At 53.7% G+C, this 27842-nt stretch overlaps 1 protein-coding gene across 1 annotated transcript; it reads left to right on the forward strand.

Moving 5' to 3' along the window:
- The first annotated feature begins 7841 nt into the window (after positions 1 to 7841).
- ANPEP (alanyl aminopeptidase, membrane) lies at positions 7842 to 24291 on the forward strand. The gene is made up of 20 exons (XM_011379650.2): positions 7842 to 8690; positions 9190 to 9332; positions 9445 to 9584; positions 9983 to 10109; positions 10193 to 10347; positions 10607 to 10720; positions 10830 to 10973; positions 11157 to 11222; positions 11388 to 11453; positions 13106 to 13281; positions 13547 to 13626; positions 14891 to 15024; positions 15114 to 15169; positions 16054 to 16201; positions 18712 to 18803; positions 19248 to 19358; positions 19482 to 19649; positions 20430 to 20570; positions 20985 to 21066; positions 23952 to 24291. The coding sequence occupies exons 1-20, from the start codon at positions 8047 to 8049 to the stop codon at positions 24102 to 24104; spliced, it is 2940 nt and encodes a 979-aa protein (XP_011377952.1). The 5' UTR covers positions 7842 to 8046; the 3' UTR covers positions 24105 to 24291.
- The last annotated feature ends 3551 nt before the right edge of the window (positions 24292 to 27842 follow it).

A 27842-nucleotide genomic window follows, 5' to 3' on the forward strand; every position in this document is an offset into this window, starting at 1 on the left:
GTTGCAGATAGAATTAAAATTGCTTTTCTTTCAGCTAACCTTAAAATTGAGGTATTATCTTTTATTGTCCAACTGTAATGGACAATGTAATCACCACGATCCTTAAAAGGTGAAGCAGAGGCAGGAGAAAAGTTAGCGCCAGACTCATGTGATGTCAGAAAGACTGAAGAGGCTGGGCTGTGGAAATGGTAGGGGCCACAAGCCAAGGGATGTGGGTGCCTCTAGAAGCTGGAAAAGGCCAAACACGGGCGTTCCCTGGGCATCCAGAAGAAAGCCCGGCAGACACCCTTAAATGTGGCCTAGTGAGACCCATCTTGGACTTGATTTACAAAACTGCAAAATAAGGAACGTGCAGTTGTTTTGAATTTGTGTTGACTTGTTACAGCAGCCACAGGAATGGAATACTGATACCTGGCATTGCTCAGGAGAAAGATGCTCAGAGGAGGGCCCTGCCTCCGGACGCGCAATGTGGGTGAGAAGCCCTTTGCCCCGGCTCCCTCCCAGCATTTTATTTGCTAGGTACAGCTCCTTTTCTGCCTTCTTACCAGTGAGCCTCCACATTCACGGGAGTTAGATTATTTCCTGGCAAGATTCAGTTATCCAGAACACCCATCTTGGGGTGGGGGGAGGATGTGCTATCTGGATGCGTGGGTCTCTCCCCACAACTACAAGGGCCAAGTTCTCTGTCTCTCTCCCAGTGGCACATGCGGTCCAGATGTGGAGGGGCGGGGCCCTGTGGCTGGGCCACAGGGGGTTCGGTGGAGGGGAGGGGCGCAGGAGACCAGGAACCAAAGAATGACTCTGGGCCCCGCGGGCCCGGGCCATTGGGGGGTGGCTCCCCACCCCTGGGGGCTCTGGGGTTGCCGGCAGGCAGGCGAGGGAGTCCGGGCGCAGCCGCGAGCTGCCTGAAGGGGTTAAGCCGTGAGGAGTAGTGGTCGGGTCAGGTTACTTCCCTTTAAAAAGCCGGGGAAAGGAGGAGTCAGGTCCTCGTGGGGCCGTGCTGGTGCCTAGTAAGGCTGGTTGTCCCGGGAGGAGGCTCCCGCCGCCAAGGCAAGTGGAGCGCGATGGAGGGGCTCCGAGGAGGGGCACAGGCGGTCGGTGGGGGCTGTGGCCGGAATGAAGCAGGAGATCCAACACCAGTGCACGCAGGGCACCCCATGTCTGTTGCCGACGGAAGAGCCAAGAATTCCTCTGGCCAAGATCCGGGGGTGAGATCTGGCCCAGTCAGGGCAGGAGACTTCCCACCTGGAGAGGTGGCCCCCAGGGCGGGGAGGGGGCTGCTGGAGACTCTAGGGAAGGAAAGGTGGGGAGACCCGGCTGGTGGGGCCGACTGCACCCTGCTGGGGTCTGGGGCTGGGTGGTAGGACGAAAGGTACCTGCCTGGTGACTGCTGCAGGCTTAGTCTCGTACGTAGTGAGTGGGGCGGAGCAGGAGAGGCAGCAAGAAGTGGCCCAGGGGCCTCTTCTTCACCTCTGAAATTTTGCTTCTGTTCAAAGCCCTCCCCAGCCCCTCTGAGAGGAGGAAAGGGCGCTCCTGTTTTCAGTAACCCGTTTTGCAATCCTACTGTCTGGCTCCTTGCACCCTCCATATCAGGATGTGGGCTTCCCCATCTGGGAACCGAAGCTCCAGGATTGTGGGACACTCTTCTGGCAGTGGGAGACAGATCAAGGTTCCCACTGCAGCCTGCCTTATTCTGGCAAGGGGTCCTCCAAACAGGGCCAGTGGGGTGCTTTCGCTGCACCTCCAAACCCCAGCAATGCAACAGGCAGGGTGTGGTGTGCACGTCGGCCCTGCCTTAGGGTTTCATGATTTGAATTCCCTCCTGACATCCCTGCCTGGGGACCACAGCAGCCAGGCCCTGTTAGATGGTGGTCAGAGCCCTGGGCTCAGACCAGAGGTCTGATTGTAGCTTAGTGTCTAAATGACCTGGAGCTCCCAGGCCTTGGCATATGCACCTGTAAAACTGGGGTCTTCGATCTGATGGGCCCTCAGGTCATCTGTTCTTGAGGCTGGGCAGTAGACCTGTGAGGTGAGGGGGGGGAAGAATGTGGGCATGGCAAAGAGAAAGTGGGGATGGGCCTCCAATGCGCCCGAAGACCGGCCCCTACCCTTGGAGGCAGGGGGCTTGGGGAAGGCAGGTGACTCCTACCTGTCTTGCAGTGGGCTGGCATCTGGGCCCATGTCCAGCCGTAGTCCACTAAGTCCCCTGTGGAGTCCTGGAGTCTCAGGCTGGACTGTGGGTGGAAGAAGGCTGCCTGAGAGCTGCTCCCATTTCAGGGATGGGGAAGCAGGCTTAACTGCCTAAGGCAGTGCGGCCCCCTGCTCTGTGCTTTGCCAGAGCCTCCAGGCCAGCCATGGGGCCCAGCTTTTTGCCACTCCCACAGCCCAAGTCTCCAGCCCCTTTGCTTCAAGAATTCTATGGTAAGCACTTTGAGGAGATAGTCAGGGGTTTCTGCGGGGGAAGGGACTGTGGCGTTAGAATTGGGCCTAGTTCCTAGGCTGTGGCTCTGATGGAAGATCCAGGACTCCTTGCTGGGGGCTGCTCGAGAGTCCGGGATGGATGGCATGGATAGTGGGCCCGCTGCTCACACCAAGGCCCCTTGATGCCTTCATCCACACTGGCCAACACGCATCACCCCCAGCCTGGGTCTGTCATCAGAGACCCTACAGTAGCTCCCACTGCACCCTTGGAAGCAGAGCCAGGGTCCTCCACAGGCCTGTGTCTGGTAGCAGCCTCAGTGTTCCCCTGCTCAAAAGAAGTCCCACTTCCCAGAACCACCCGCCGCTCCCAGTCCTGGTTGGGGATAGGGCGTTCTTAGCTGGCTTCCACCAGGTTTCCAGTCTCTCAGCCATTCCTTGCATCAGCTACTACTGCCCTTTACTGTGCCTAGTCAGAAGAAGGGACCCAGTTTCCCTAAAAGATGGTCCAACCTTTCACCCCACCCAGATCTGCCTTTTGTAACTTGGTATCATATGTTGTTATACTAAAGTGAGCGGGTCTCCTCCAGTGGTCTCTAACCCTCCTGGGCACTGCACAGTAGATGATGCAGGGAGGGGGCTATATGGGAACATGCTTTAGGAGCATGTGTAGTTAAGCCTGTAGAGCCTCCCACTGACCACCAACTAGCTGTGTGACCTTGGGCAAGCCACTTAACCTCTCTGTGCCTTGGTTTCCTCAGCTGCCAAATGGTGGTGATTATCTTGGGGGATAATCAGGATCTGCAGGATCTGCAGCCTAGAATGACTCCTACACTGCTGGTGTACCTCCCCAACCCCATAAGGGCCCCTCTGTTCCTTACCCCCTGAGTGCCCTGCATTGGGCTCAAGGGGCCACGACAGGTGCTGACTTCCTGTCAGGGAGCTTTCTAAGGTTCTCACAGGATGCACAGTGTCCAAGGCTCCCAGAGGAAGCACCCTGGGGTCTGGCTCAGGCCCAGCCTCATGCAGCTGTGGGCGGAGACCTCAGAAGCCTGGAGAAGGCCAGGGACCTGAGGGGTCAGAGTGTACCCTACACTGGGGCCCCAGCCCCAGCCTTGTCCTCACCCCCCACTCACTGCACCTTCAGAGCAGACATGTGGGCTTCAGGTTATCCCCTACCTCCCAACCCAGCCAGCCCTGCATCTGACAGGATGTAGAAGTGGTGCTGAGTGAGTGTGAACAGCAATCAGTGCACCCAGCAATCGGTGAGGGGCCCGGATCGCACAGTAGTTGGCCTGACTGCTGGTCCTCAGCTCTCCCCACCACAGTCCCTCCCTGGGGACTGATATTTTCATGTTTGAACATTGGGCAACGTCACATCTGAGACAAAGCTGCCTTATTTCAGTTGATGTCGTCTGCATATGTGGCTCCGCCTTTAATGTTTTCTTGCTTGATCATTGTCAACCTTGATATTTTTTTCTTCCTAATTTAGAGGAACTTTTGTTCTCTGAACCAAGACATAGATAGGGCAGAATTGTATAAACCCATGGGAAGGCTGCTTTGGTTGACATGAGGCTGGAGGTACTTGGTTTCTTCCTGTGTCAAGAGGCAAACAGGAAAGGGAACCCAAACATTTTTTTCACCTGCAGAAAAGTCCCACTCCAGAGACAACCTGCAGGTGATGCCACCCCCAAAATCACGCATAATGGAGCAGTGATTCCCAAAGTGAGTGCGGCTATGCAAGATGATTTTAGATGAGCAGTTTTTAAATCATTAGTCAGGAATTGAATCATATATCGGAAAAAATATATGTAATGCATCCGACCATGATGCCATGATCATTATTACTCAGAAGGAGAGTAAGTAGTGAATTGATTTAAAGAAAAATATTAAGTAAACCATATGCAGGAGGATCACAGATACAGCCAAACTCGCAAAGTTGGCGTGCACAATCTAGGACCCTGAAGAGAGTAGCGGGGGAGGGGAAACGTGTCCCGAGGATCAAGAGACTGAGTTCACGCTGATTCATCTTGCACCACCAGTCTCTCATTTTCTTGTTGATACATCGGTTCCACGAGCATGTGTCACCCGCCGGCTGTGTCCCTGGTGCTTGCTTGGGGAGTCGGATACTATCCTCATGGTGCTCAGAGTCTCAGGGGTGCTGGAGGGGCTGTCCTGGGCCAGCATCACTGAAGTGAGCCTCTAGCATGAGTTGAGGAAACACAGAAGCTTTCCAGGCCCAAAGAGCAGCTCGTGTGGGGCCACTGGTCGGGGGAAGAGCCTTGTGAGCTTGAGGAACCAAAAGAGGCCAGTAGGGCAGAGGAGAGAGGGTGACATGGGTAGAGGGCTTTAGATGAGACCAGAGAATCAGCAGGGGCTGGATCACGCCAGACCTATAAGCCATGGAAAGGATTGTAGACACTATCGTTCACTTTGCCAACATTTATTGGGCTTCTAACTTGTGCTAGGCATGGAGGGGTATACAAAGTCACAGAGCCTTCCCTCTATGGTACCTAGGTTTAGGAGGCTTTGAACATGTAGATGGCCTTTTCCTAAGCGCTGTGATAGAGATATAAACCAGAAGCCAGGGAAGTACAGAGGGGCTGCCATACATGAGAAAGCAGTGACTTCTGAGCTGAGTTTTGGAGGATGAGGAGGAGTTTGACAGGAGGGAGAGGAAAGATACTCTTGGCAGCCCAAACAGGATGAGCGAAAGCACAGAGATATGAAAAAAATGCCAGCAGCTGAAGACACAGTGGGTATTGGAAATAGAGGCCAGAGGGTCGAGTTCACAGAAGGTCTTGAGGCTCAAGGCAGAATTGAGGTTTCATTCCATGGCCAGTGAGGAGCTAGAGACCAGGCTTGAGCAGGAGAGGAAGAGTCCTCTGCCAAGATGTGTGACGGGGCTGAGTGACGGGGTTGGGTGCCAGGGAAGGGCAGCACTGTCACCACTACCTGCTGGCGTGTGGAGATGGTCAGGCCTGTGCCGCAGCAGAGGGCTGAAGGAGGCGGCCCTTTTCAGTATTACAGGTGTGGGTGCTGTGGCATATGCGCCTCTCTGTGCCCCTGGCCTGGGCTGGCCTTGTGCCCAGAGCAGGGACCTCTCATTACAGGGCAGTGGACTGCCTGCTGTGCCAACTTTGAAGACCAGAGGCCCTTTCCAAAAGAGTAAATATTCCAGGCAGCTGGGCCGTGGTCTGTGTCCAAAGCAAACAGGAAGAGACACTGTGGGCCAGGCGGGGCCTCTTTCTTTGTTTGGAGAAGGGATTAGGCCAAGCGGATTTGTGGGTCTTTCTGCTGCAAGGGTAGGAGGGGGCTGCAGGCCTAGTCAGGGACACGGTGAAACAAACCGTGATTCAGGAGAATGCATGTGTCCTGGGTGCCAGCCTTTGGGGGTACTATAAAGATGGCCTCCCTTGGAAAATTCTAGCCCTGATGGAACTGGGAGCACATGCTATGTCACTGTTGAGTGTCACCATTCCCTCTGTCACCATGCCCAAGTTGCAGCCCCGCCCTGGGCACTTGACTTCCTACTAGTGTCCCTTAGGCGTCAGCCCAGGCCTGACACGAGTGGCTGCCGGTCACTGCAGTGGGATGTCTACACTGCCCAGACCAGGGCCCTGGGGGCAGGTCTCCAGAGAGAAAGGGGTAAATGCTGGGGACTCAGAGCACCCTCCATCTGAAAGATGGGCACCCAGGATTCTCCTGAAGACCCAGCACTCAGATTCTGGTCTCCGCTGGCAAGATGACAGGTGGCAGTCGTTCACTCTTGCACTCGTGCCTAAATGAAGTCACGTATACAGCCATCCAGTTCATGTACATATTTACTCACCAAGCCTTCATGCAGTCTCAGGGACAGGCAGTGGCAGATGAATGAGATCCACAAGGTGCTGATAAGCTGATGGGGCAGACGGACATGAGTCCTGAGACACATTTGGCACCCCCTACGTGTGTGTGCCACAAATGGAAAAGGGCTCAGAGAAGTGGACAGGTAGTTCTCCCAGGGCAACGGTAGGGCAGGGACAGAAGTGGAGATGCCCATTCAGACATGTGTTCATTCACTCAGCAAGTATGTATTGAGCACCTGCTATACGCCAGGCATGTGCCAGAAGCAGCCCAAGGCCCTGCCCTCACAGGGCCTCCGGTCCATTGATGAGACAGGTAGGACTCAAGTCATCAACCACACAGATCAAATGGAAATGCGCTGAGTGATAGGGCTTTGAAGAAGAGGTTCGTGGTGCAAGACTTGAAGGATGAACAGGAATTAACCAGGGCAAGAAGGGAAAGAAGATGACCCAGGCAGCGGGAATAGTATGTGCAAAGGTCCTGTGGTGAAGGGACTGGCTAAAGGCCAGAATGGCTGGAGAACCGAAACGGGGGTGTATGGTGAGAATGAGGCTGGACAGTGGGCAGGCAGATAGCACCTGAACTTGCAGGTTCCTTTAGAAAATTTAGTCTGGATTCCAAGACCAAAAGGAAGATTTAAAGTAGTAGTAGAAAATAATGATCCAATTTGTGTAGTGAACAGGTTTGAGGGGGCCTGAGTGGAAGTGGGGCGTCCATGAGGGTACAGCAGTGTCCACAGAAACAATGAGCGTGGCTTTGACCAAGGACATGGTGAGAGCGAGGAATGGGGAGTTGGATGTGGGGGTGAGTCAGTGAGTGGTATCAAGGTCTGAGAAACTGGACTGGCAGATGAAACATCATTTTTCTCTAAGGACATATTTTATTGAGTATGAGAAGCAATATCTTCATTTCTACCAAGGATAGGAAGAGTCAGTGGGTGAACTCCAAGTAAGAAAGGAGGGCATGATTTTTAGGTTCTACTCTGTGGTATTTAATATGTTTTCCCATTAAAGCTGTCCATCAAACCTCAGAGGTAAATACTATTATTATTTATGAGAAAAGAGTTCTCAGATAAAGCTACCTGCCCAAGGTCACTGCTGGGATGAGGTTAGTTTCCACCAGTCTTCTCTGTTAAAAAAGCAATATAACAGTTTATTCTTCTTGGTGAGTTGATAATTGAGGAGAAAGGTTTTGGCAAGAAGGGAAAGACGGGGCACCTGGGATCCACCCTGCGCAGGAGGAACGCAGGGGAGGCTGGGAGCGTGTCACCACGAAGCTCGAGCCAGGTATCCTTCCAGCAGCTGACCGCAGGGGAGACCCAGTGTGTTCTTGACCCAGAAACCAACTATCCCCTTGTCTCCCACCTCTTGGTCCTGGGAAGTCCTTCCCTGATCTAACCTCAGTCTTACTGCTTCCGTCCCCACTGTCGCATCGTGAACACAGATCAGTGGCACCTGGTCACTCCCATACTCTTCTGGGCCCGCAGCCTACCCTGTAACCTTCAGCCTTCGGTCGGTCGGTCTGTCGGGCTCCAGGGCAGCCTACAGCCTCTAACCAGACACTTTGCTCCCAGCAGGTGGACTGCTCCTGGATCTCTTCTCCGGAGCCTGGGCAGAGCACGCCCTTGCCCAGTCCAGTGACCTTTGCCTTTCTGAGCCCTGGTTAATTTTTGCCCAGTTTGAGGCCATTGGGACTCCTCCTCTCTGGGATATAAGCCTGACCCAAAGCCATTCTTTTCTCTGCCTGCCGTGAGCCTCCCTGAGCTCCCTCCTCACCCTCACCATGGCCAAGGGCTTCTACATTTCCAAGTCCCTGGGCATCCTGGCCATCCTCCTAGGCGTGGCAGCCATGTGCACCATCATCGCGCTGTCGATTGTGTATGCTCAGGAGAAGAACAAGAATGTCGAGAACTCTTCCCAGGCCCCCACCAGCCCCGCCACCAGCCCCGCCACCAGCCCCGCCACCAGCCCCGCCACCACCGTGGCCACCACCGTGGCCACCACCTTGGACCAGAGCGAGCCGTGGAACCAATACCGCCTCCCGCAGACACTGGCGCCTGAGTCCTACCAGGTGACTCTGAGGCCTTACCTCACCCCCAACGAGAATGGATTGTACATCTTCAAGGGCTCAAGCACTGTCCGCTTCATCTGCAAGGAGCCTACCGACGTCATCATCATCCATAGCAAGAAGCTCAACTACACCACCACGGAAGGGCACATGGTGGTCCTGCGGGGTGTGGGGAGCTCCGAGGCCCCCGCCATCGACAGGACTGAGCTGGTAGAACTCACCGAGTACCTGGTGGTGCACCTCAAGGACTCGCTGCAGGCAGGCAGCCTGTACGAGATGGACAGTGAGTTTGAGGGGGAGCTGGCTGATGACCTGGCAGGCTTCTACCGCAGCGAGTACATGGACGGCAATGTCAAAAAGTAAGTTGGAGCTGAGTCTGCCCAGCGGGGGCAGATCTCGGTGCTGAGGCAGGGCTGGAGCCTGGGGCCGAGGAAGGGCTTGGGTTTGATGCCTTTGAACCATCTGGAGCCCTCAGCTGGCCCAGTGTTCCATCCACAGCTCTGGTGGACCAGCTGCCAAGGCTACAAACCCTTTCCCTGAGGACCTCCCCACCCCACATTAGAGAGTCAGGGATAATGGTAGAGGTGCCCCCTTGGATACATAGGAAAACTGAGCCTCAGAGGAGAGAAATGTGCCTGAGGTCTCCCAGCTAAGACAGGGATGGAGCCTGCCAGGATTTTGACCCTGAGTCCAGGAGCTCCTATCTCCCAGAGCCAGCTGGCCTGTTGGCTCTGGTAGGAGGCTGCGTGGGGGAGGCGGGCAGGGAAGGGACTAGGCTTTTCCTGCACTTGGCTCCCTACCCCTGCTGTGGGTGCAGGCATTTCTGCCGGCACACCGTCTAACACCCTGGTTTGGCAGGGTGTTGGCCACGACACAGATGGAGGCTACAGATGCCCGGAAATCCTTTCCATGCTTTGACGAGCCGGCCATGAAGGCCACGTTTAACATCACCCTCATTCACCCCAGTAACCTCACGGCCCTGTCCAACATGCTGCCCAAAGGTGAGTGGGTCTGTTCTGGAGCCACGCAGCCTTGGGAAGCCAGCACCCCAGGGCTGGGGTGCAGGGCAGGGGAGAGGGTGCATGCCCACATGCCTGAATGCTCCATGCCCAGGTGCCAGTGTCCCGCTTACGGAAGACCCCACCTGGAACGTCACTGAGTTCCACACCACGCCTGTAATGTCCACGTACCTGCTGGCCTACATCGTTAGCGAGTTCACATGTGTGGAGGAGATGGCGTCTAATGATGTCCTGGTACGAAACTGGGCCCACCTGTCCTTCCCCAGGATTGGCCGTGCCTGAGGGATGTTCCTTTTGTCCTCATCCCTGTCTCAGCCACTGAGTCGTTAGGCTAGTGTTTGAATCTCAGCTCTGAGTCATCGTAGGTGAGTTCTGGGACCCTCAGTCCCTGCATCTGAAAAATAGGTCCCTCCTCATGAGGGGAGTTGCCAACCTGTGGGTGCCAGATGGACAGTGGCTGTGATTGTTATTCCCCAAAGGCTCCTCCATAGGACTTAAAGCCCCTCAGAGACCCCAGCCCTCTCTTCTGCTGAACCAGGCCTCCGAGTGTAACTTCCTCCAGGCCCTGGGACTTGGCCCACCTGCACCAGGACCCGAGAGGCGCCCCTAGCCTACCTCTGTCCTCTTTGTAGATCCGGATCTGGGCGCGGCCTAGTGCAACCAGGGAGAATCAAGGCCTGTATGCCCTGAACGTGACAGGCCCCATCCTAAGCTTCTATGCCCAACATTATGACACACCCTACCCACTCAACAAATCTGGTGAGTGAGAGGCCTCGTGGTGGGGGGCAGCGCAGGGGGACCCACACCCAGAGGCCATCCTGCCAACCTCCTGGCCTCCCCAGACCAGATTGGCTTGCCTGACTTCAACGCTGGAGCCATGGAGAACTGGGGGCTGGTGACCTACCGGGAGAACTCTCTGCTCTTTGACTCGCTTTCCTCCTCCACCAGCAACAAGGAACGGGTGGTCACCGTGATCGCTCATGAGCTCGCCCACCAGGTAGGCTTGCATCATGGGCAGTGCAGAGAAAGAATCGGGGGCTCTGGGAGGCGATGGCACAGGACCTGGCTCTGCCCTTGGCAGCTGAGAAGGGAAGAGGTCTCCCACTGGCAGAGTAGCAGGGGGCAGTCATCATGATGTCAGAAAAGTTCTGAACTCAGGCCTGGCACATGGGAACACTCATGAAGGGTCGCTCTAAGTGCTAATAGTGACCGCAAGGCTAGAGTAGCTTGCCGGGCTGACCCCCGCTTCCCCACAGTGGTTTGGGAACCTGGTGACTATAGCCTGGTGGAATGACCTGTGGCTGAACGAGGGCTTCGCCTCCTACGTAGAGTACCTGGGTGCTGACTATGCAGAACCCACCTGGAACCTGGTGAGCATTCTGTGCAGAGGCCCTGGAGTCTGGGGTGGGGGCTGGGACAGGGGGAGGCTTAGGTCACCTCTCCCAGGCCAGTCCGCTGATGGCCTCTGGGGATTTTCAGAAAGACCTCATGGTGCTGAATGAAGTGTACAGTGTGATGGCCGTGGACGCTCTGGCCTCCTCCCACCCGCTGTCCACTCCTGCCCAGGAGGTCAGCACACCGGCCCAGATCAGCGAGATGTTCGACTCCATCTCTTATAGCAAGGTGCCACCCCAGCTTCCCTGTTGCTCCTGAGACAGTGGGGACCATAAGGAGGGAGGTGGGGACTCAGCCGCAAGGGGCCCCACTGCAGCTGGGGCTTCGGGATCACTTGTCCCAGCTCAATGGTGTCACAAGATCCTGCTGGCTCAGCACAGTCTTCTGAGCCCCTGCCCTCCCCTCCCTCAGGGAGCCTCGGTCCTCAGGATGCTCTCCAACTTCCTGACTGAGGACCTGTTCAAGAAGGGCCTGGCGGTGAGTGCACTTGGCCAGCCATTGGTCTGGCGGGGAGGGGTGGGGAGCTTCCTCCAGCCCCTGCCCCTTGTCCCTGAGCCCCGGCCTACCATAGTGGCACAGAGGTTGAGTGGTAGAGCCTGGGGGACACCAGCTCTGCCCTCACTGTGTCCTGTCTTTCCACAGTCCTATCTCCACACCTTTGCCTACCAGAGCACCACCTACCTGGACTTGTGGGAGCACCTGCAGAAAGTAAGTTATAGCCAGCCCCCTCTAAAGCCATTCCCTTGGGGTCTTAAGTTGCTAGAAGTCCCTTGGGGCAGCACATGTCTGTGAGAATGTGCCCAGCTTCACCGCTTACCAACCCGAGCAGACCACTTAGAGCCTTGGTTGGCCATCTGTAAAATGGCCACCATGATGGCTCCTTAAAGGTGGTGGTGTAACCGTGGGTCAAGACCCCAGCAGGTGGCTTGTCTCATGCCGTAGTAAGCTCTGTGATGGGAGCTGAGGAGTCCCTTCATCTTAGTGCTGAGCACACAGGCCCCCACAGTTCCCACGCCTAGGCCCTTCTCTGCCTGGAACTTTGGAGCCAGTCATTTAACTTGCTCAGCTCTCGTGGCTGCCCTGTGCCCTCCCGGCTCCTCCTAGGCACGACTTTGCACACCAGCATCCTCAGCACAAACTCCAACCCTCCCATGTGGTCCCACCTTGCAGTCCTGTCCACTGAGACTCCGAGCAGCCCCGGTCTGAAGGGCAAACCCTCTGACCACCCCCCACCCTCCTGCCTCCCCTCCCTGCCTCTGCTAGGGCTGGAGTCTGCCTGCGCCTGTGTTTCCCATCTCTTCCTCTTTCTCACACTGCCCCCACCCCTTCCCTGAGGCCCTACTTAGCCCTGCCGACCCCTCTGGAAGCCTAGGCCCCAGACTTCCCTGCCAGGTGCTCCCCCACTGCCGCCGCTGCTCCTCTAGTCCCCAGAAGCCCATGCTCCATGGCCAGTCTGACCAGGGAGAGGAGACCCAGGGCTTTGTCACAGAGTCACAGCTGGGTTGCAGTGTACCCTCCTGACTAGTCTCTAGCCCAAGTTCCAGTTTCCACGAGCCTGGTCCACCTCCTCCTCCAACCCCAGCCTACTGACACATGGCGTCTCCTTGCTTCTGTCCCTCCCCTCCGCTGTTACTGTCTTGCTTGCCCCGCCTCATTTTCCCACTCCTTCTGTCCAGTAAAGCAGAGCCCTCCTTCCTGCTGGGCGCCCCTCCAGCTCGATCCCTTCCTCTTGCTCCCTCTTCCCCTGAGCACCCTCTCTTTGTAGCCCCCAGAGCTCCCCTCCCCTCTCAGCCTGCACCCTATGACATGCTCTTCTGCCTACTTTCTTGCCCTGTGTTTATTTTCTCAGTTATTAACAGATGTTGGGGATTTTGTTTTTTTAAAAAAAGCAATGCGCATGCCTGAAAAAAGATGAAAAAAGACCTAAGAAGACAGTAGCAACCGCTCTGAACCTGTTCCCAGACCCCCATCTGGGTGCCCACAGCCTTCTCCCCGCCTGAGACACTGGTCTTCCCTCCCCTGTCTGTCCCTTTTCATCCTCCCAGCATCGTTAGGCTGAACCATAGGCATCCTGGGCCCCTCTCCCTGATACATGCCCACCTCCGGTTGGGCCGCAGAATGGGGGGCCACGTAGCTTCGCTTAGTTGATAAGGAACAAACCAGAGGCCAGGAAGTTCTTGCTCACCCAGCACTGGGCAGCTGAGGAAAGGCAGAACTGGGCTGGGCCTCAGCCCAGTGCCCCCCAGTGCTCCTCCATTGCCTCCCGGAGAGGCCGGGGCTGCAGGAGCTGCAGGAGCTGCCCTGCATGGGGTGAGGGGGTGGCAGTTTGCTGACAGCCATACCATGTCACTGTTCCCAAGGCGGTAGACAATCAGACGTCCATCAGTCTGCCCAACACTGTGAGTGCCATCATGGACCGCTGGATCCTGCAGATGGGATTTCCACTCATCACCGTGGACACCAAGACAGGGTCCATCTCCCAGCAGCACTTCCTCCTCGACCCCGATTCCAATGTCACCCGCCCCTCAGATTTCAAGTAAGCAGACAGGGTTGCTGTGGCAAACATCCTAGTGAGGGTTCTGAGGGACAGTTTCTCTGGGGTCCCCTGACCGTCATAGGGCCTGGCCTGCTATGGTCCCAGCCCTGGTTGCTGTAGACAGGCTCTCCCTCTTGGGCCAAGAAGATGGGGGTGCTCGGTGTCAGAGTAGGGCAGAAAGTGGGACCCCGCAGGGCTGCTCTTCGCTGGCAGTGGTCAAGAGCTGCCATCTCTCACTACCCGGCCTCTGGGTCTCTTGTTGCAGCTACCTGTGGATCGTTCCCATCTCATCCATCAGAAATGGCGTAGAGCAGGACAGCTACTGGCTGGAGGACACCAGAGAAAGTAATCCAGCCTTGCCCTGGTGGACAGCAGCCCCTGCCCCACACTCTCAGCCCCTGGCCCATGTCCTGGGGGTCACGACAGCCCTCTCGAGGCTTCCTTCATCATTTTATTCACCAAGTGGAGCTGACTTCTTTGGTCCCTACTCTTCTGCCACCCAGCCCTGGGCAAGTCACCAGCCCTCCTGGGTTCCATTTTCTCATCTATGCAATGAGGCTGAGAACATCTACCCCACTGATTTGTGTGAGGATTAGAGGAGATAGTCCATGCAACGTGTTTAAAACAGTGCCTGGCACATGGCATGAGCAGTCCTACTCTGCCAGGCACTGAGGAAACCAAGGTCAAGGCGAGTTGCCTCTACCTAAGCCAAGGCTGCGGACGAAGGGAAGGAAGACAAGCAGTTAAAACTTTCCAGAGCTGTGCTGAGTGCTTTAACAGAGGCGTGTATAGCCTCTGGGCAACTGGGGCAAGGGGGCCAGGAATATGGGAGATTCCTGGAGGCGGTGAGCTGGGTCCAGGAAAAGTAGCAATTAGGCTAATGGTGGCAGAGAAGAGTATTCCAGGCAGCGGGAACAGCAAGTGCGAGGCGTAGAGCCAGGAGAGAACGTGGGGACTGATAGAGGTCCCTGCAGGCTACAGGAGACAGTGGCCATGTCCTTGGGCCAGGAGAGCTGGGGCAGGTGGGAAGTGGGCAGACTACTGCATTTGACCTGCAGGTATGGAAGGTTCCTTTCTGGCTGCCAGGGGAAAGGGTGGAAGGGAGAGCAGGGAGGAGGAGCACTGACCCCAGGGAGGGGGCAGCAGCTCTGGGGGGCTGACTGAGTGGGAAGGTTGCTTGGACTTCCCACCCGGTGACTGGGGTGCGACAGGGCTGTTACAAGCTGAGAGAGAGGAGGAAGCGGAAGAGAGGCCAGAGGAGGGGCAGCAGCCTGGGGAGTTGAGCCTGAGTGGCCTGGGGGTGTGTGGATAGAGATGTCTGAGCAGCTGGCGCTGGCCTAGCCACACAGAGCCTGCGACAGGCAGGGCCGGCATTGAGGTTCAGATACAACATGTGCTCTGTCTGAGGTCACTAGCCAGCCAGAGGCAGAGGCTTGCCTGGCCACCTGGTGTTACACCCCTTTTCTTCCTCTCTCTTTGGCATCACTCCAGAGGCTTGCAGCCTGGTTCCAGGCTGCATGGAGTCTGCTCCTGTGAGGCCTGGAGAGAGGAGGGCCAAGGCCCATGGTCCTCTGAGCAGCCCTGCCCCAGCTCTGGTCTCTCCCCACAGCCCAGAGTGATCTGTTCAAAACCACGGCCGACGAGTGGGTCCTATTGAACCTCAATGTGACGGGCTATTACCAGGTGAACTACGATGAAGACAATTGGAGGAAGATTCAGACTCAGCTGCAGACAAACCTGTTGGTGGGTGTCCGCCACCACCACCCCGTCCGCCGTCCCAGGCCTAGCGCTAGGACACACCCTGAGGTCACACACTCTGTTGCCCCTTCTAGGCCATCCCTGTCATCAATCGGGCTCAGGTCATCCACGATGCCTTCGACCTGGCCAGGTGAGTGTCCCCTTCCTCCTCAGGCCCAGACTGGCTCTGCCGGGAAGGGCTGGTGACTTCAGCAAGTCCATTTCCATAGTGAGAATCAGTTGTCCTCACTGTGTGCCAGGGACAGTGCAGGGGCTCGCCGTACTCTGCGCACCTCTCCCTCACCCTGTCCCCCCGGAGATTGTTAGTGGTACAGCCCCATGTCCCAGATGGGGAATCTGAGCCTCAGAGTTTGTGTACCTCACCTGAGGCCACATGGTCCAAGACAGCCAGACTCAGGCCTGTCCAGTTCCCAAACCACGCTGTATTCCATGGCACCAAGCTTTTCCCGAGGGCTAACTGTACCAGGCTGCTGCGCTAGGTGCTAAAGTCTGGGATGGACGGGATTGGTGACATACAGCATGGATAAACATGTTGAGTACTTACTGTGCTAAGCTCTGATGTAAGTGATGTCACCCACAGACATGGGCATTTATGAACGAAATGTGCACAGACAGCTTGAGGAGTAGGAGGGAGAAGGGCCCAGAGGGCCAAGCAGATCAGAGTCTAGGTAGGCTGAGGAAAGAGCACAGGCTTTTTGTCCTTTTCAATCTAAGCTCTGTCTCTTATGAGCTCTGTGGCCTTGGGCAAGTCCCCTCACCTCTCTGAGCCTCAGTTTTCTCATATATAAAATGGGGATAATAACTAAGCAATTGTGACCAGCAATGGGTGAGAGCAGGGCCTGGGTTGGCCTTGTTAGTGGCACCACCCAGCATCACCCCCCACCACCCCTGGTGAACTCCAGGGCTGGCTCAGTTGGGGCTCTGGGACCTCAGGCTCCAGGATGGGGATGGGGTTCCTACAGAGGGGCAGAATGGGCAGGGGTGCTTACTTGAGCCCCTCTGTTTGTCCCTCAGTGCCCACATTGTCTCTGTCACCCTGGCGCTGAACAACACCCTCTTCCTGATCAAAGAGACAGAATACATGCCTTGGGAGGCTGCCCTGAGCAGCCTGAACAAGTTCAAGCTCATGTTTGACCGCTCCGAGGTCTACGGCCCCATGCAGGTACAGTGGGCGTGGCTGGCAGGGCATGAGACTGATTCGGCCCATACCTGAAATTGCACCATTAGGAAGTTCGTGGAAATACTGCCCGGAGTGGCGAAACCCTCCAGGCGGATGCGGCACTGGGTCCTTTGTGAGAGCAGGCTTGGCAGAGTGGTGAGAGCTGGAGGGATTAGAATTGAAGGGAGCAGGGCCCGAGAAGGTGAGCAGGTTGGGCAGAGCAAGGAAAAGACACAGATCTCCAGCCACATTTGGTGATTTGTAAGTTCACACTGTCAGAAGGCACAGAGCACTGTGCTAGGTGGCAGGAGGTATGTCCTTTCTCAGCTGTGTGGCCTTGGGTAACCCTACTCAGCCCTGGTGACCCCTCTGTGAAATGAGCAGGCCTGTACCTGCCTAGCCTGCCCACAGGGCAGAAGAGGAGGGAGATGCAGGTGGTAATAACGTTGAAGCATGGGGCGCTGGGGCTCCTACTGGGGAGAACAGGGAAAAGCTGGATCCACAAGAATGTTCATTGGGGCGTGGTTTGTAAAAAGACCAACAACATAAAAACACTGAAATGTCCGACAGTAGGGGATTCATTAACTAGGCTGTCCATTTGATCGAATGTTATATAGCCATTAAATCACACTTGAAGAGATCATTTGTTATTAAAGACTTTTCACATTATTAATTTTCTATCATGGAAAATGAGATACTATGACTAATGATTTCAATTCACTGTTACTCATTAACCTACCTCCCTTGGGTTCATCCCATCGATCACAATATTGGGTCAACTCAGTATTTAGCATTTACTTTGTCGTGATTATTTAAATAACATGCTGTAGAGTAGTATGTTTATGTTTCTGGTGGGCCTTTCGCATCCTTCTGCTCTTTCAGTCTGGACATTTTCGCATTAAACTTTCTCCCTCCCCCCTTTTTTTTAAGGTCCTCTGTTTCTGGGACCCCTGTTAATCCAACTTACTGCTCCCGCACTGGCCCCCTCGTTTTCTCTCTCCTGTTTTCCAGAGTCTCGACGTTGTGCTCTGTCCGCGGCACAGCGCACCAGCTCTCCTCTGCAGGTCGTGTCCATTTCTTCTCTCACGTCTTTAAACTTCCGAGGGCCATTCTTAGCTCCGGCATCCGTGCAGTGTCGTCTCTGGACTCTTGGAGGATTTTCATCACAGGCTTTTTCGATGTTTTCTTTTTCTATCGCTGACTTGTTTCCTCTGAGTCTTCTGTTGGTTTTGATCACCTCTTTCAAGTTGGAGGCTGAGCTGCACCTTAGGATTTGAGAGTGAGGCGGTAAAAAGTGATTGGAAGCTTTGTGGGGAGGTAGAGTTTATCGCCTGTGGGCTTCATTGTGGGGTGACTGGGTGGCCAAGTGACTCCTCGTGGGGACCCTCCAAAATCAGTATCCGTGAGTGTGTTCCCTTGAGACCATTCAGTCTTCAGAGCGTGATCCTCTGTCTTGGGCAGTGAGGCTGCTGGTGCCCTCTGGAAGGCAACTGGGGCACCTGCATTCCGTACACAAACTGTCATCTCTGGGGTCCCCTCTGCAGTCCAGCCACCCTCTCACTGTGTCTGGTGACCCCCAGTTCTGAGCCCCTCTGATTAAGCCTCGCCCAGGGCGCAGGTGGGGGGGATGCAGCCTGCTGCAGAGAGGGAAGTGAGGGCTGGGAGCTTCATTACTCTGGCAGACGTGGCCTGGGTCGTGGTGTTCACAGCCCCTGCCTCACTCTTGTCCCCCACGGAGCCATCCTTCTCATGCCGGGCCTGCCACAGCAAGCCGCCCTTCCGTCTCCTCCTCGCCTCGGCAGGCAGGCTCCCTGTTGCAGACTCTCCCACTTGCCAAGCCTGTCCCCTCTCCCTCCCTGCGTTCCAGCTCCTAAGCTGTGCGGGCGCCTCACTCACTCACTGTTCCTTCCTTTCCTATTCTCTCTATTCTCGGGGGTTTGTTCCTTTTACGCTTGGATGTGGATTCTGGCTGACACACATGGCGGGCGATCTACCATGTTAAACCAGAATCTACAAAGGATTTTAATAACACGGGGCGGAGCTTACGTTACGATGCCAGGTGAAGTGTAGAGCATGAAGAATTGTAGACTTGCTATAGGTAGAAAAGAAGCAAGAAGGGGGAAGCGTACCAATTTGGAAATCATAGTTCGGGTAAGCTCCTGGGTGGTTTGGATTTTCTGCATATGTTTTTCTGTGTTTTCTAAATTGCCCACAATAAACACAGAAGACTTACCGTCAAGCAGTGGGAGGTGGTGGGACCCTATATTAAGAAAGGGTGACGCTTAGAGTGTTAGAACTGCTGAGGCTTTGAGGAGAAAGAACTTCAGATCAGTCATCTGAAACCCAGACCACTACTGGCCCCTATGAGCGCTGTCTGGCCTTGTGACTTTTTGTCCCTGTGACTGACTGTTAAGTCCTTACTGTACCTGCCCACCCACATCAAGAGCCCCATGGGGCTCCAGGCAGGTCAGGCTTGAATCTCCCCTTTGAAGCTATAAATTTCTTTTTCCCAGAACTACCTGAGGAAGCAGGTCACACCCCTCTTCCAATATTTCAAAAATGTCACCAAGACGTGGACTCAGCGCCCAGAAAACCTGATGGACCAGTGAGTGTGACCTCCTGGGTCTGGAGGTCATGGGGGGGCCTTGCCATCCTGACCTGGGAGTCCAGAGCAATGCCCCAGCTGTGTTTCCCTCTGGACCTCCCAACTTCTGACCTGACTAGGGCCGCCAGGCAGGCTGTGACTCCCACCTAGTAGCAGGGGGTGTGCGTGGCCTGCGGGCCCATCTGGCCTCTTTGCACAAAGGACCAAACCAAATTCCAAAGTCCTTTCACAGATTTGGTCATTCAGATTGTAAGCATTAAAACTGAGGCTGGACCCTGTGCCAGCTCCTCTGGGTCCCCAGGCTGCCTAAGGCGCAAAGCGGGCAGCGTGGGCTGCAGCCTGAGCAACCCAGCCCAGCCTCTCTGCATGGAGTTGTGTGCCAGCCCAGGGACTCTTTGCTAGAGTCTGGGCCAGGAAGCTGACTGAGTGTCACCCCGGGGGCAGGTACAACGAGATTAACGCCATCAGCACCGCCTGCTCTAATGGGCTTCCTGAGTGCAAGGAGCTGGTCTCGAGCCTTTTCTCTCAGTGGATGAATAACACCGATAATAACCCGTGAGTGTGTCCCCTGCTCCTCCCCAGTCTTCATCTGGCCCTCAAGCCCACAGCCCTGCCCTCATCAGACCCTGGTCCCACCGTCTCTGCTCCTCCACCCCTGACACCCTCATCCCACGCCAGGATCCATCCCAACTTGCGGTCCACCGTCTACTGCAATGCCATCGCTCAGGGTGGTGAGGACGAGTGGAACTTCGCCTGGGAGCAATTCCGAAAAGCCACACTGGTAAATGAAGCCGACAAGCTCCGAACAGCCCTGGCCTGCAGCAATCAGGTCTGGATTCTGAACAGGTGAGGGGGACTAGCCGGCAGGGCTGGATGAGGTCCCCTCCCCTCCCAGGACTGGTGTGGAGGTGCGGGAGAAAGAAGCAGCCTCCCAGGCACCTCTGCACTCCCGTTCGCGGGGTCCTCACTGACCCGCGCGCGGCGTGGCGCTCCCATTTATGGGTGAAAGCACTAAGGCTCGGAGAAGCAGAGCAACATGCCCAAGTCCGGAAGCTTTGACGACTCCCAGAGCCAAGATCTGCACACGGGTCTGGGCCACATCCCGTGCTTTTAACTGCTGTTGCTTCTCAGCCTTTACTTGACGTTAACTCAGTTTCCCTCTCTGTCAAGGGCTGTGGCGCAGCTGGACCTGAGTCCTGCTGGATGTCCAGCTGGGCACCCCCCAAGCCCTTGAGGAGGGCTCCTGGCTCCCACTGTGTGCCTCATGCACCGTCTTCTGTAAAGAAGGGCCATCCTTAATATCAAAGACAGGAGTGGCCACCCTGCCTGGTACAGGGCTCATGGCTCGAGTATTCTCCTTTCCTTCATTCACTGTCAGATATTTGTCTAGCACCAGGTCCATGTCAGGCGTGACACCTGGCATAGCCAGTGACCCTACATAAGGGACTCAGTGTTCTATTTACAAGAGGGAGGCAGAATCAAGGAGTCTTCAGCCCTCGGCCTGGTGAAGGGATGTGGAAAGGAAGCAGAGAGATGGAGGGTTCCTTTGCCAGCCTCGGTTCTCTGTCGAATCATCTGACTGCAGCCCTTAGAAGTGGTCATTAACGCGGCCTCCTGCCCTCTCAGGTACCTGAGTTACACCCTGAACCCTGACTTAATCCGGAAGCAGGACGCCACCTCCACTATCATCAGCATCGCCAACAACATTATCGGGCAGTCTCTGGCCTGGGACTTTATCCAGAGCAACTGGAAGAAGCTCTTTCAGGAGTGAGTCTGCTAAGAGCATGTCAGCGGTGCCCTAGGGGTGGTCTGTGTGCACTGGACACTGCAGGGTTGGTAGTGGGCGGTGGGCACTGCATGGGAGTGGTTAAAAATCAACCCAGCTCGAGGTCAGGCGGGGGCCGGGATTGAAAGACCAGGTGGGATATGGGCCATCCCTTTTCCTACTTGGGGGCAAGAAAGTCTGGCTGGTGAGAGTGATCTCTGAAGGACAAGGACACTGTAGCAAAACCTGTGTTCAGGTCCCTAGTGGTGTCCCTTTTGTTGTGTCATTTCATGTCATCTATAAGATGGGGCCAATCACAGGGTAGTTGTGAGGATATATAGAGTTGCCTGCCAGTCACTGAGCATTAGTTCCGCCCACCTCACAGTTCATCTCTCTCTCTGTCCTGCTTCCTGCAGTTACGGTAGTGGCTCCTTCTCCTTCTCCAACCTCATCCAGGGAGTGACCCGACGATTCTCCACTGAGTTCGAGCTGCAGCAGGTAAGAAGCCCTAGACCCTGGGGCCCATCCTCAATCTAAGGGGGCCACTGCCGTTCAGCTCCAGCTCCCACTGAGTGTGGTCATAGAGAGTGTGGGCTCCGGGTTGCCAGGCCTCCCTCATTTGCAGGGGAAATGGTAACAATTCAGTCAAAAAAAAATCATCTTAGAATTTTTGTACAGGCAAAAAGAGAATAATAATATCATGAATCTCCATGTACCCATTACCCGGAATGAACGATTGTCAACGTTTTGTCAATACTTTTTTGAGGTGGACAGTTTTCAAGCAAATCACTGATATATAATTTCACCTCTAAATACTTTATCTAAAATAAAGGAGTTTTTAAAACATAATTTCATTGTCATTAGCGAATCCAAGAAAATTAGCAGTCATTTTACACCCAGGCCATTTTCACATTCTCTAAATTCTTTTTTAAATTCTTTTTGCATATATATGTTTGATATGTATGTTTGAATTAGAAGCCAAACAAGGTTAACTCATTGCATAAGGTTGATTTGTCTTTTTTTTTACATTAAGATAAAATTCAGGTATCATAAAATCACCATTTTAAGTGGGTTTTAGTATATTTACAAGGTTGTACAACCATCACCACCATCTAATTCTAGAACGTTTTCGTTATGCCCTAAAGAAATTCACACCCTTTAGCAGTCTCTCCCATTTTCCTGTCCCCAGCCCCAGGCAACCACTAATCTACTTCCTGTCACTATAGATTTGCTTATTCTGTATATTTCATATAATAGACTCATAAAATATGTAGACTTTTGTGTCTGACTTCTTTCATTTCGCATAGTGTTCTCAAGGTTTATTTATGGTCATATTCCATTGTCTGGCTATGCCACATTTAGTGTTTATCCAATGATCAGCGGATAAACATTCCGGGTGTTTCCACCTTTTGGTTATTATGAATAACACTGCTGTGAGCATTCATGTACAAATTTTTGAGTGAACATATGTTTTCATTTCTCTTGAGTATATACCTAAGAATGGAATTACTGAGTCATTTGGTAACTTGAATTTTTTGAGAAACTGCCAGAATGCTTAACAAAGCAACTGCACCACTTTACATCCCCACCAGCAATGTATTTGGGTTCCGATTTCTTTGTCTTTGTGGACACTTGTTATTTTCCTTTTTTAAAAAAATTCTACCCCTCCTACCGAGTGTGAAGTGATAGCGCATTTCCCTGATGACTAATGATGTTGATCACCTTTTCACGTATTTATTGGCCACTTGTATATTTGGAGCACCGACTTTTCAAATTCTTCCCCTATTTTTAAATTGGGATATTTTTCTTTTTATTGTTGAATCGTAAGACTTTTTTATGTATATATTCTGGATATTATGCCCTTTTTGATACATGATTTGCAAATATATTCTTCCAATCTCTAGATTTTTTTTTACTCTCTTGATACTATCTTTTGATACACAAAAGTTTTTTGTTTTGATGAAGTCCAACTTTCTTTTTGCTTGTGCTTTAGGTGTCACATCTAAGAAATAATTGCTTCATCCAAAGTCTCAAAGATTTACAACTATACTTTCTACTAAGAGTCTTATCATTTTAGCTCTTACATTTAGGACTTGGATCAGTTTTTACTTAATTTTGTATATGGTGTAAGGTAGGGGTCCAGTTTCATTCCTTTGCATGTGGCCATTCAGTTGTCCCAGCATCATTCATTGACGACTATTTTGGCACCCTTGCTGAAAATCGACTGTAAATGAGAGAAAGGTTTGTTTCTGCATTCCCAATTCTATTTCATTGAACTATCTGTCTATCCGTATGCAAATACTACTGTCGTGGTTACTATAGCTTTGCAGTGAGTTTTAAAATCAAGAACATGAGTCCTCTAACTTTGTTCTTTTTCAAGAATATTTGACTCTTCTGGGTCCCTCGCATTTCTTTAGAGTTTTAGGATTAGCTTGCCACTTCCTGCAAAAAAGGGCCATTGGAACTTTGAAAGGGATTACATTGAATAGGTAGATCAGTTTGGGGAGTATTGCCATATTAATAATATTAAATCTTATAATCCATTAACACAAAATTTTTTTCCTTTTATTTAGGTCTTCTTAATTTCTTTCAACAGTGTGTTATAGTTTTTCTCATACCAGTCTTGTATTTCTTTTGTTAAATTTATCCTTAAGTATTTTATTCTTTTTGATGGTATTATAAATGAAACTTTTCTTAATTTTTCATTGCTAGTATGTAGAAATACAATTAACTTTTATATATTGCTCTTGTGCCTTGCAGTCTTGCTGAACTCATTAGTTCTATTTTTTTGTAGATTTCTTAGGATTTTCTCTATCCAAATCATGTCATCTGCAAGTAGAGATAGTTTTACCTCTTCCTTTCTTGTCTAATTGCCCTAGCTACAACCTTTAGTGCTAATACATCTTTACATTGGCACATCTCTTTTTTAAAAAATACCATTTATTTGCTGAGACAGCTGGGCCATGTGTAGTACGCACAAGGCCACATTTTGAATTTGGCGGTTCCCATGTGGTGTCTGTTTATTTGGTCCCTCTGTCTTCCCTTTATTGGATTGCGATTGTGATTCAGTTAAAAACTGAGGGTCAACTCAATGAAGAACCACACAGTGAAGGCTAAATACCGCTAAGAGGCAGATTTAACCCTGGGGCTGTCATTTTTGACTCCTGCACTAGATAAGGCTTTTGCCCCAGGGAGAGGGAAGGACTAGCCCTTCCTATTCTAGAGAACAGGCTGTGGTCCCCATTGTGTGTATGTGTGTGGTGGGGGAGTGGCAGGCAGGAAGATGAGCAGAGAACTGGGTGGCTTTCTCCTCAAGGCTGTGTTAGAGCCCCCAGCCTGGGGCTAAGATCTTCCTCCCCCCCCACCCCACCCCCTCCCCACAGCTGGAGCAGTTCCAGGAGAACAACAAGGACGTAGGCTTCGGCTCTGCCACCCGGGCCATGGAGCAAGCCCTGGAGAAGACCAAAGCCAACATCAAGTGGGTGAAGGAAAACAAGGAAGTGGTGCTCGCGTGGTTCACGGAAAACAGCACATAGTCCCCTGGTCCATACAGTCACCTGGCCCCCACGTGAGATGCCCGCGTGTGTCTGTCCCAGTGGCCCACGGCAGGAACCCCATTCCCGGAGCCTGAGGCACCAGCATCCTCCCCTCAGGGACGAAGTATCTGGCCCACATTCTTTCCACTCTGCCCATGGATCCAGTCCACCCTCTCATGGCCAGATTGTCCAAGCGCCCCCTCCCAGCCCCCCGGCCCTCGTGCCCACCCCACCCCAGGCCTGGCATGGTCCCTGTCACCAAGAGTCCTGGGGCTGATCTCAGGGAAGCCCAGCTCCAGGGCCAGATGAGCAGAAGCCCTCAGTGGACTATGGATGGCCTTGGTGGGGACTGCGATGAGCTCTTCCTCACCTTCTCATAAGAACCCTGAAACTGGGGACTCAATAGGGCACCAGATCTGTATATTTTTTTCTAAAAGAAAATGTAGATAAAGGATTTCTAGATGAGCTTTCAGACTCATTACTATCCCAGAGCAGGAGTGGGTCTGCACAGCGACTGGGGAGGCTGGGATGGAGGGAATCTGGGGTGTATGGGCACTGTGGTGGTCTGGGAACCCCAGGGAGCATGGGAGGGGAGAAGTGTCCACCTGCTGGTCCTTCCTACAGAACTCCTGTGTGTGATGTCAACCCACGTGTTCATTTCATCTGAATTCCCATGGCGGGCTTGAGAAGCTGGGTGCTGGGGAACCACAGGGAGGTGGAGGGCAGGTGACCAGACACATGGTTCCCATGGCAGAATGGGGCAAGCCTGGGCTTGGTACCAGGCCCAGATCAGGTCCTGATAGTCGAGGGAATGCTCTTCCAGAAAGCAGGAGTTTCCACAGTTCCGGAAACTAGGGTTTGTACCTACCCTAACACGAGGCAAGGGAACAGGGTGCTGGCTGGGCCCTCTTCCTGCTCCGCAGCCAACACAACTGGGACACTTGGGACAGTAAGAGAAAGAGGCTTGCACTGAGGGCAGCAAACCCTAGGTCTCAGGCATGGTGTGACCACTTGTTGGCCAAGGGCACAAGTGCCTCTCTGGGATGCATGGTGGGTGGCTGCGATATCAGTTTATAAACCGATTGTTTTCAAGAGTAGTGTACAGAAAAGGGCTGGTGCCATCCTGATTACCTTGGGGAGCTGGTGGTTAGGGCCAGCTCTTAGGAGAAGGCCTGGGACCCATGGGCTCCACGGCCCACATTGGACTTGCTCAGAATTTCTTGACAAAAGGAGTTAGGTGGTAAGAAGTTCACTTTGGCCTCAGCCCCATGAGGCCCAGCTGAGCATCCGAGGCTGGTGGCAGGGAGAGAGAGAGGCTTCAGTAGACACCTTCAGTGAGCTGCTTGGGCTGGGCCTTGGAGTCCAGAGGCCTGGTTTCAGATCATAGCTCAGCCACTGTTCCTTGGACAAATGACCAAAACCCCTGGACTTCGTCAGTTTCCTCATCTGCACGAACAAAGATGATTGATGAGAGTTGGTGTGTGCATCGAAGGAGTCGTGTACGTCCCAGCTCGGCCTGACAGGTAAGGAGAACTGGCTGCTGTTGTGGTCCTCAGTCCTGTCTCCTGACTCGAGGCCCCACACGCCCTCTCACCATGCCATGGGGTAGGCCCGGAAAGGCTCCCCCTGTGCTCCACTGGTGTCCACACATCAAAGGGTGGGGTGGGGCCAGCCCTGGACGGGGTGGGGTCCCTCCACCAACCAGGTCCCTCCACCCTCCAACCCAGCCCCTCCGGGCTAGCCCTTCCTGTCGCCAGTGCCCAGCAGCAGCGGCTGGCACTTGACATTCTGGGGACCAGAGTGCAGGCCCCCTCCGGTGGTCCCTGCTTAGGGAGGGGTCAGCCCACCAGCTAGTGTCCCTGGCGGAGAGCTGGCCTCCAGGCAGTTGAGTTGTGAGGATCCTGGTCTTTGTGCCTGGCACTGGGCTAAGTGTTTATGCGCATTATCACCTGTGGTTCCTAGCAGTCCCAGGAGACCAGGACAGTCTTTATCTCAGTTTTGCTGATAACAAAACTGAGGCTCATGGAGGTTAAGTCACAATTCAGTAGAGAGAGATGGAAGAAACTTGAGACTGGCTCTCCTGTCTCTGCGTGAGTGGAGCCGGTCTCCATTTGGAGCTGGGGCAGGGTCTGTAACATCCACACATTATATGCTCAGGCCACCTAACAACTGAAAACAATGGCATTCATAAGGCCCTGTGTGGATGACAGAAACTGGTTCTCGGGCCGCAGCAAGGACACGCAGAGCCAGAGATCTGCATGCAGACCCTGCTCAAGGTCTCACACAGAGCAGGAGCCCAGTAGAAGCCAGGCTGCTAAGTCCCTGTCTGGTGCTCAAGGCCGTGAAGAAAGGCAGGACCTAAGGATCAGCAAGAAGCAGCAGGGGCTAGGGGGATGGGGAGCAGTGCCCTCTCCCCACTCCCCTCCTCAGGAGGCATGGCCTCTACACTGTGAGATCATCAAAAAGCTTGGGAGAAGCTCTCAGCAAATGTCCAGACTCACAGATGGTGACTGGGGTCCCCAAGAAGTTGTGGGTAGTCATCCGAGGAAGGGCACCAGCATCAGCCCCTGTCCCCTGCTAATTACTTAGCAGAGAGGTGCAGTCAGGAACAGCATGGCTAGGATGGAGCCGTGGACCAGATGGATAGGGCCAAGGGGCCTGCTGTTCCTAAGAGGCTGGGCTGAGCCTTCTCCTGCAGAGGTTGAGGACAGGGGTCGGGATTAGCCCAGTGCCCTTGGGCCCTGCTCCCCTTACTCCAGCAGCATGTAGGGTGTCTCACAGGCAACTCCATCTGGGGTGGGGGCAGCCTTTCGCCCCTACCTTGGTGCCTCCTAGAAGAGCCCCTGGATGAACAAGGCTGCCAAGTTCTAGAGGACACTTGGCTCTGGCCACTGCTGGCGAAGGCCAAGATTCTCTTGGGTTACACTCCAGCCCTTGCAGGGGAGCATGACTGTCAGTGACTGGACCAGGGAGACTTCTCTCTGTTCCTGTAAGACTGATCCCAGATGGGTGGGAGCCAAGGGAAGGCGATGGGCAGTTGTTTAGTTCTGCCTTCGGGGCAGATGCTGTGAAACTCGAGCCAAGACCTTGGGTTTTCTTGGGGAGGAAAGAGCACTAGGGAAGGAGCCAGGGCTCTGACGTCCATACCCACCTGGGAGGTAGATGGAGCCTGTAAAGAGGTGATTAAGGTAAAATGAGTTTGAATGGGTGGAACCTAATGACTGGTATCCTTATAGGAAGAGGAGATTAAGACACAAACAGGCCAAGGGGTGACCATGTGAAGACACAGAAAGAAGGTGGTCATCTGCATGTGAAGAAACCAAACCTGCTGACACCTTGATCTTGAACTTCTGGCCTCCAGAACTGTGAGAATACAAATTTCTGTTGTTCTGTGAGGTATTCTGTGAGGGCAGCCCGAGCAAACTAACATGCTGGCCTAGGACGTGGGAGCTACTGACAGGCATCTATGGAAACAATTTCACATTATTGTGAAAGAGCCCTACGGGTCAGCAGGAACGCACTTACGAGGATGGAAAAGGGCAACAGTGATGGATCTGAGGCAAGTTTAACAGGTCCAAGTATCAACCCACCTCTGCCGCCTTGCACAGCAGGCCAGATGGAGTCCCTGCGCAATACATATGGTCCAATTGGCATGTGAGGGCCCACGGCAACCTTGGTAGGTAGGCCTGGATTCAGGAAGGGGAAGAGCAGCATGAATTGGTCCCCACAGTATGGGAA

The sequence above is a fragment of the Pteropus vampyrus genome, unplaced genomic scaffold, assembly GCF_000151845.1.
Source record: "Pteropus vampyrus isolate Shadow unplaced genomic scaffold, Pvam_2.0 Scaffold368, whole genome shotgun sequence".
In the NCBI taxonomy this organism is placed as follows: Eukaryota; Metazoa; Chordata; class Mammalia; order Chiroptera; family Pteropodidae; genus Pteropus; species Pteropus vampyrus.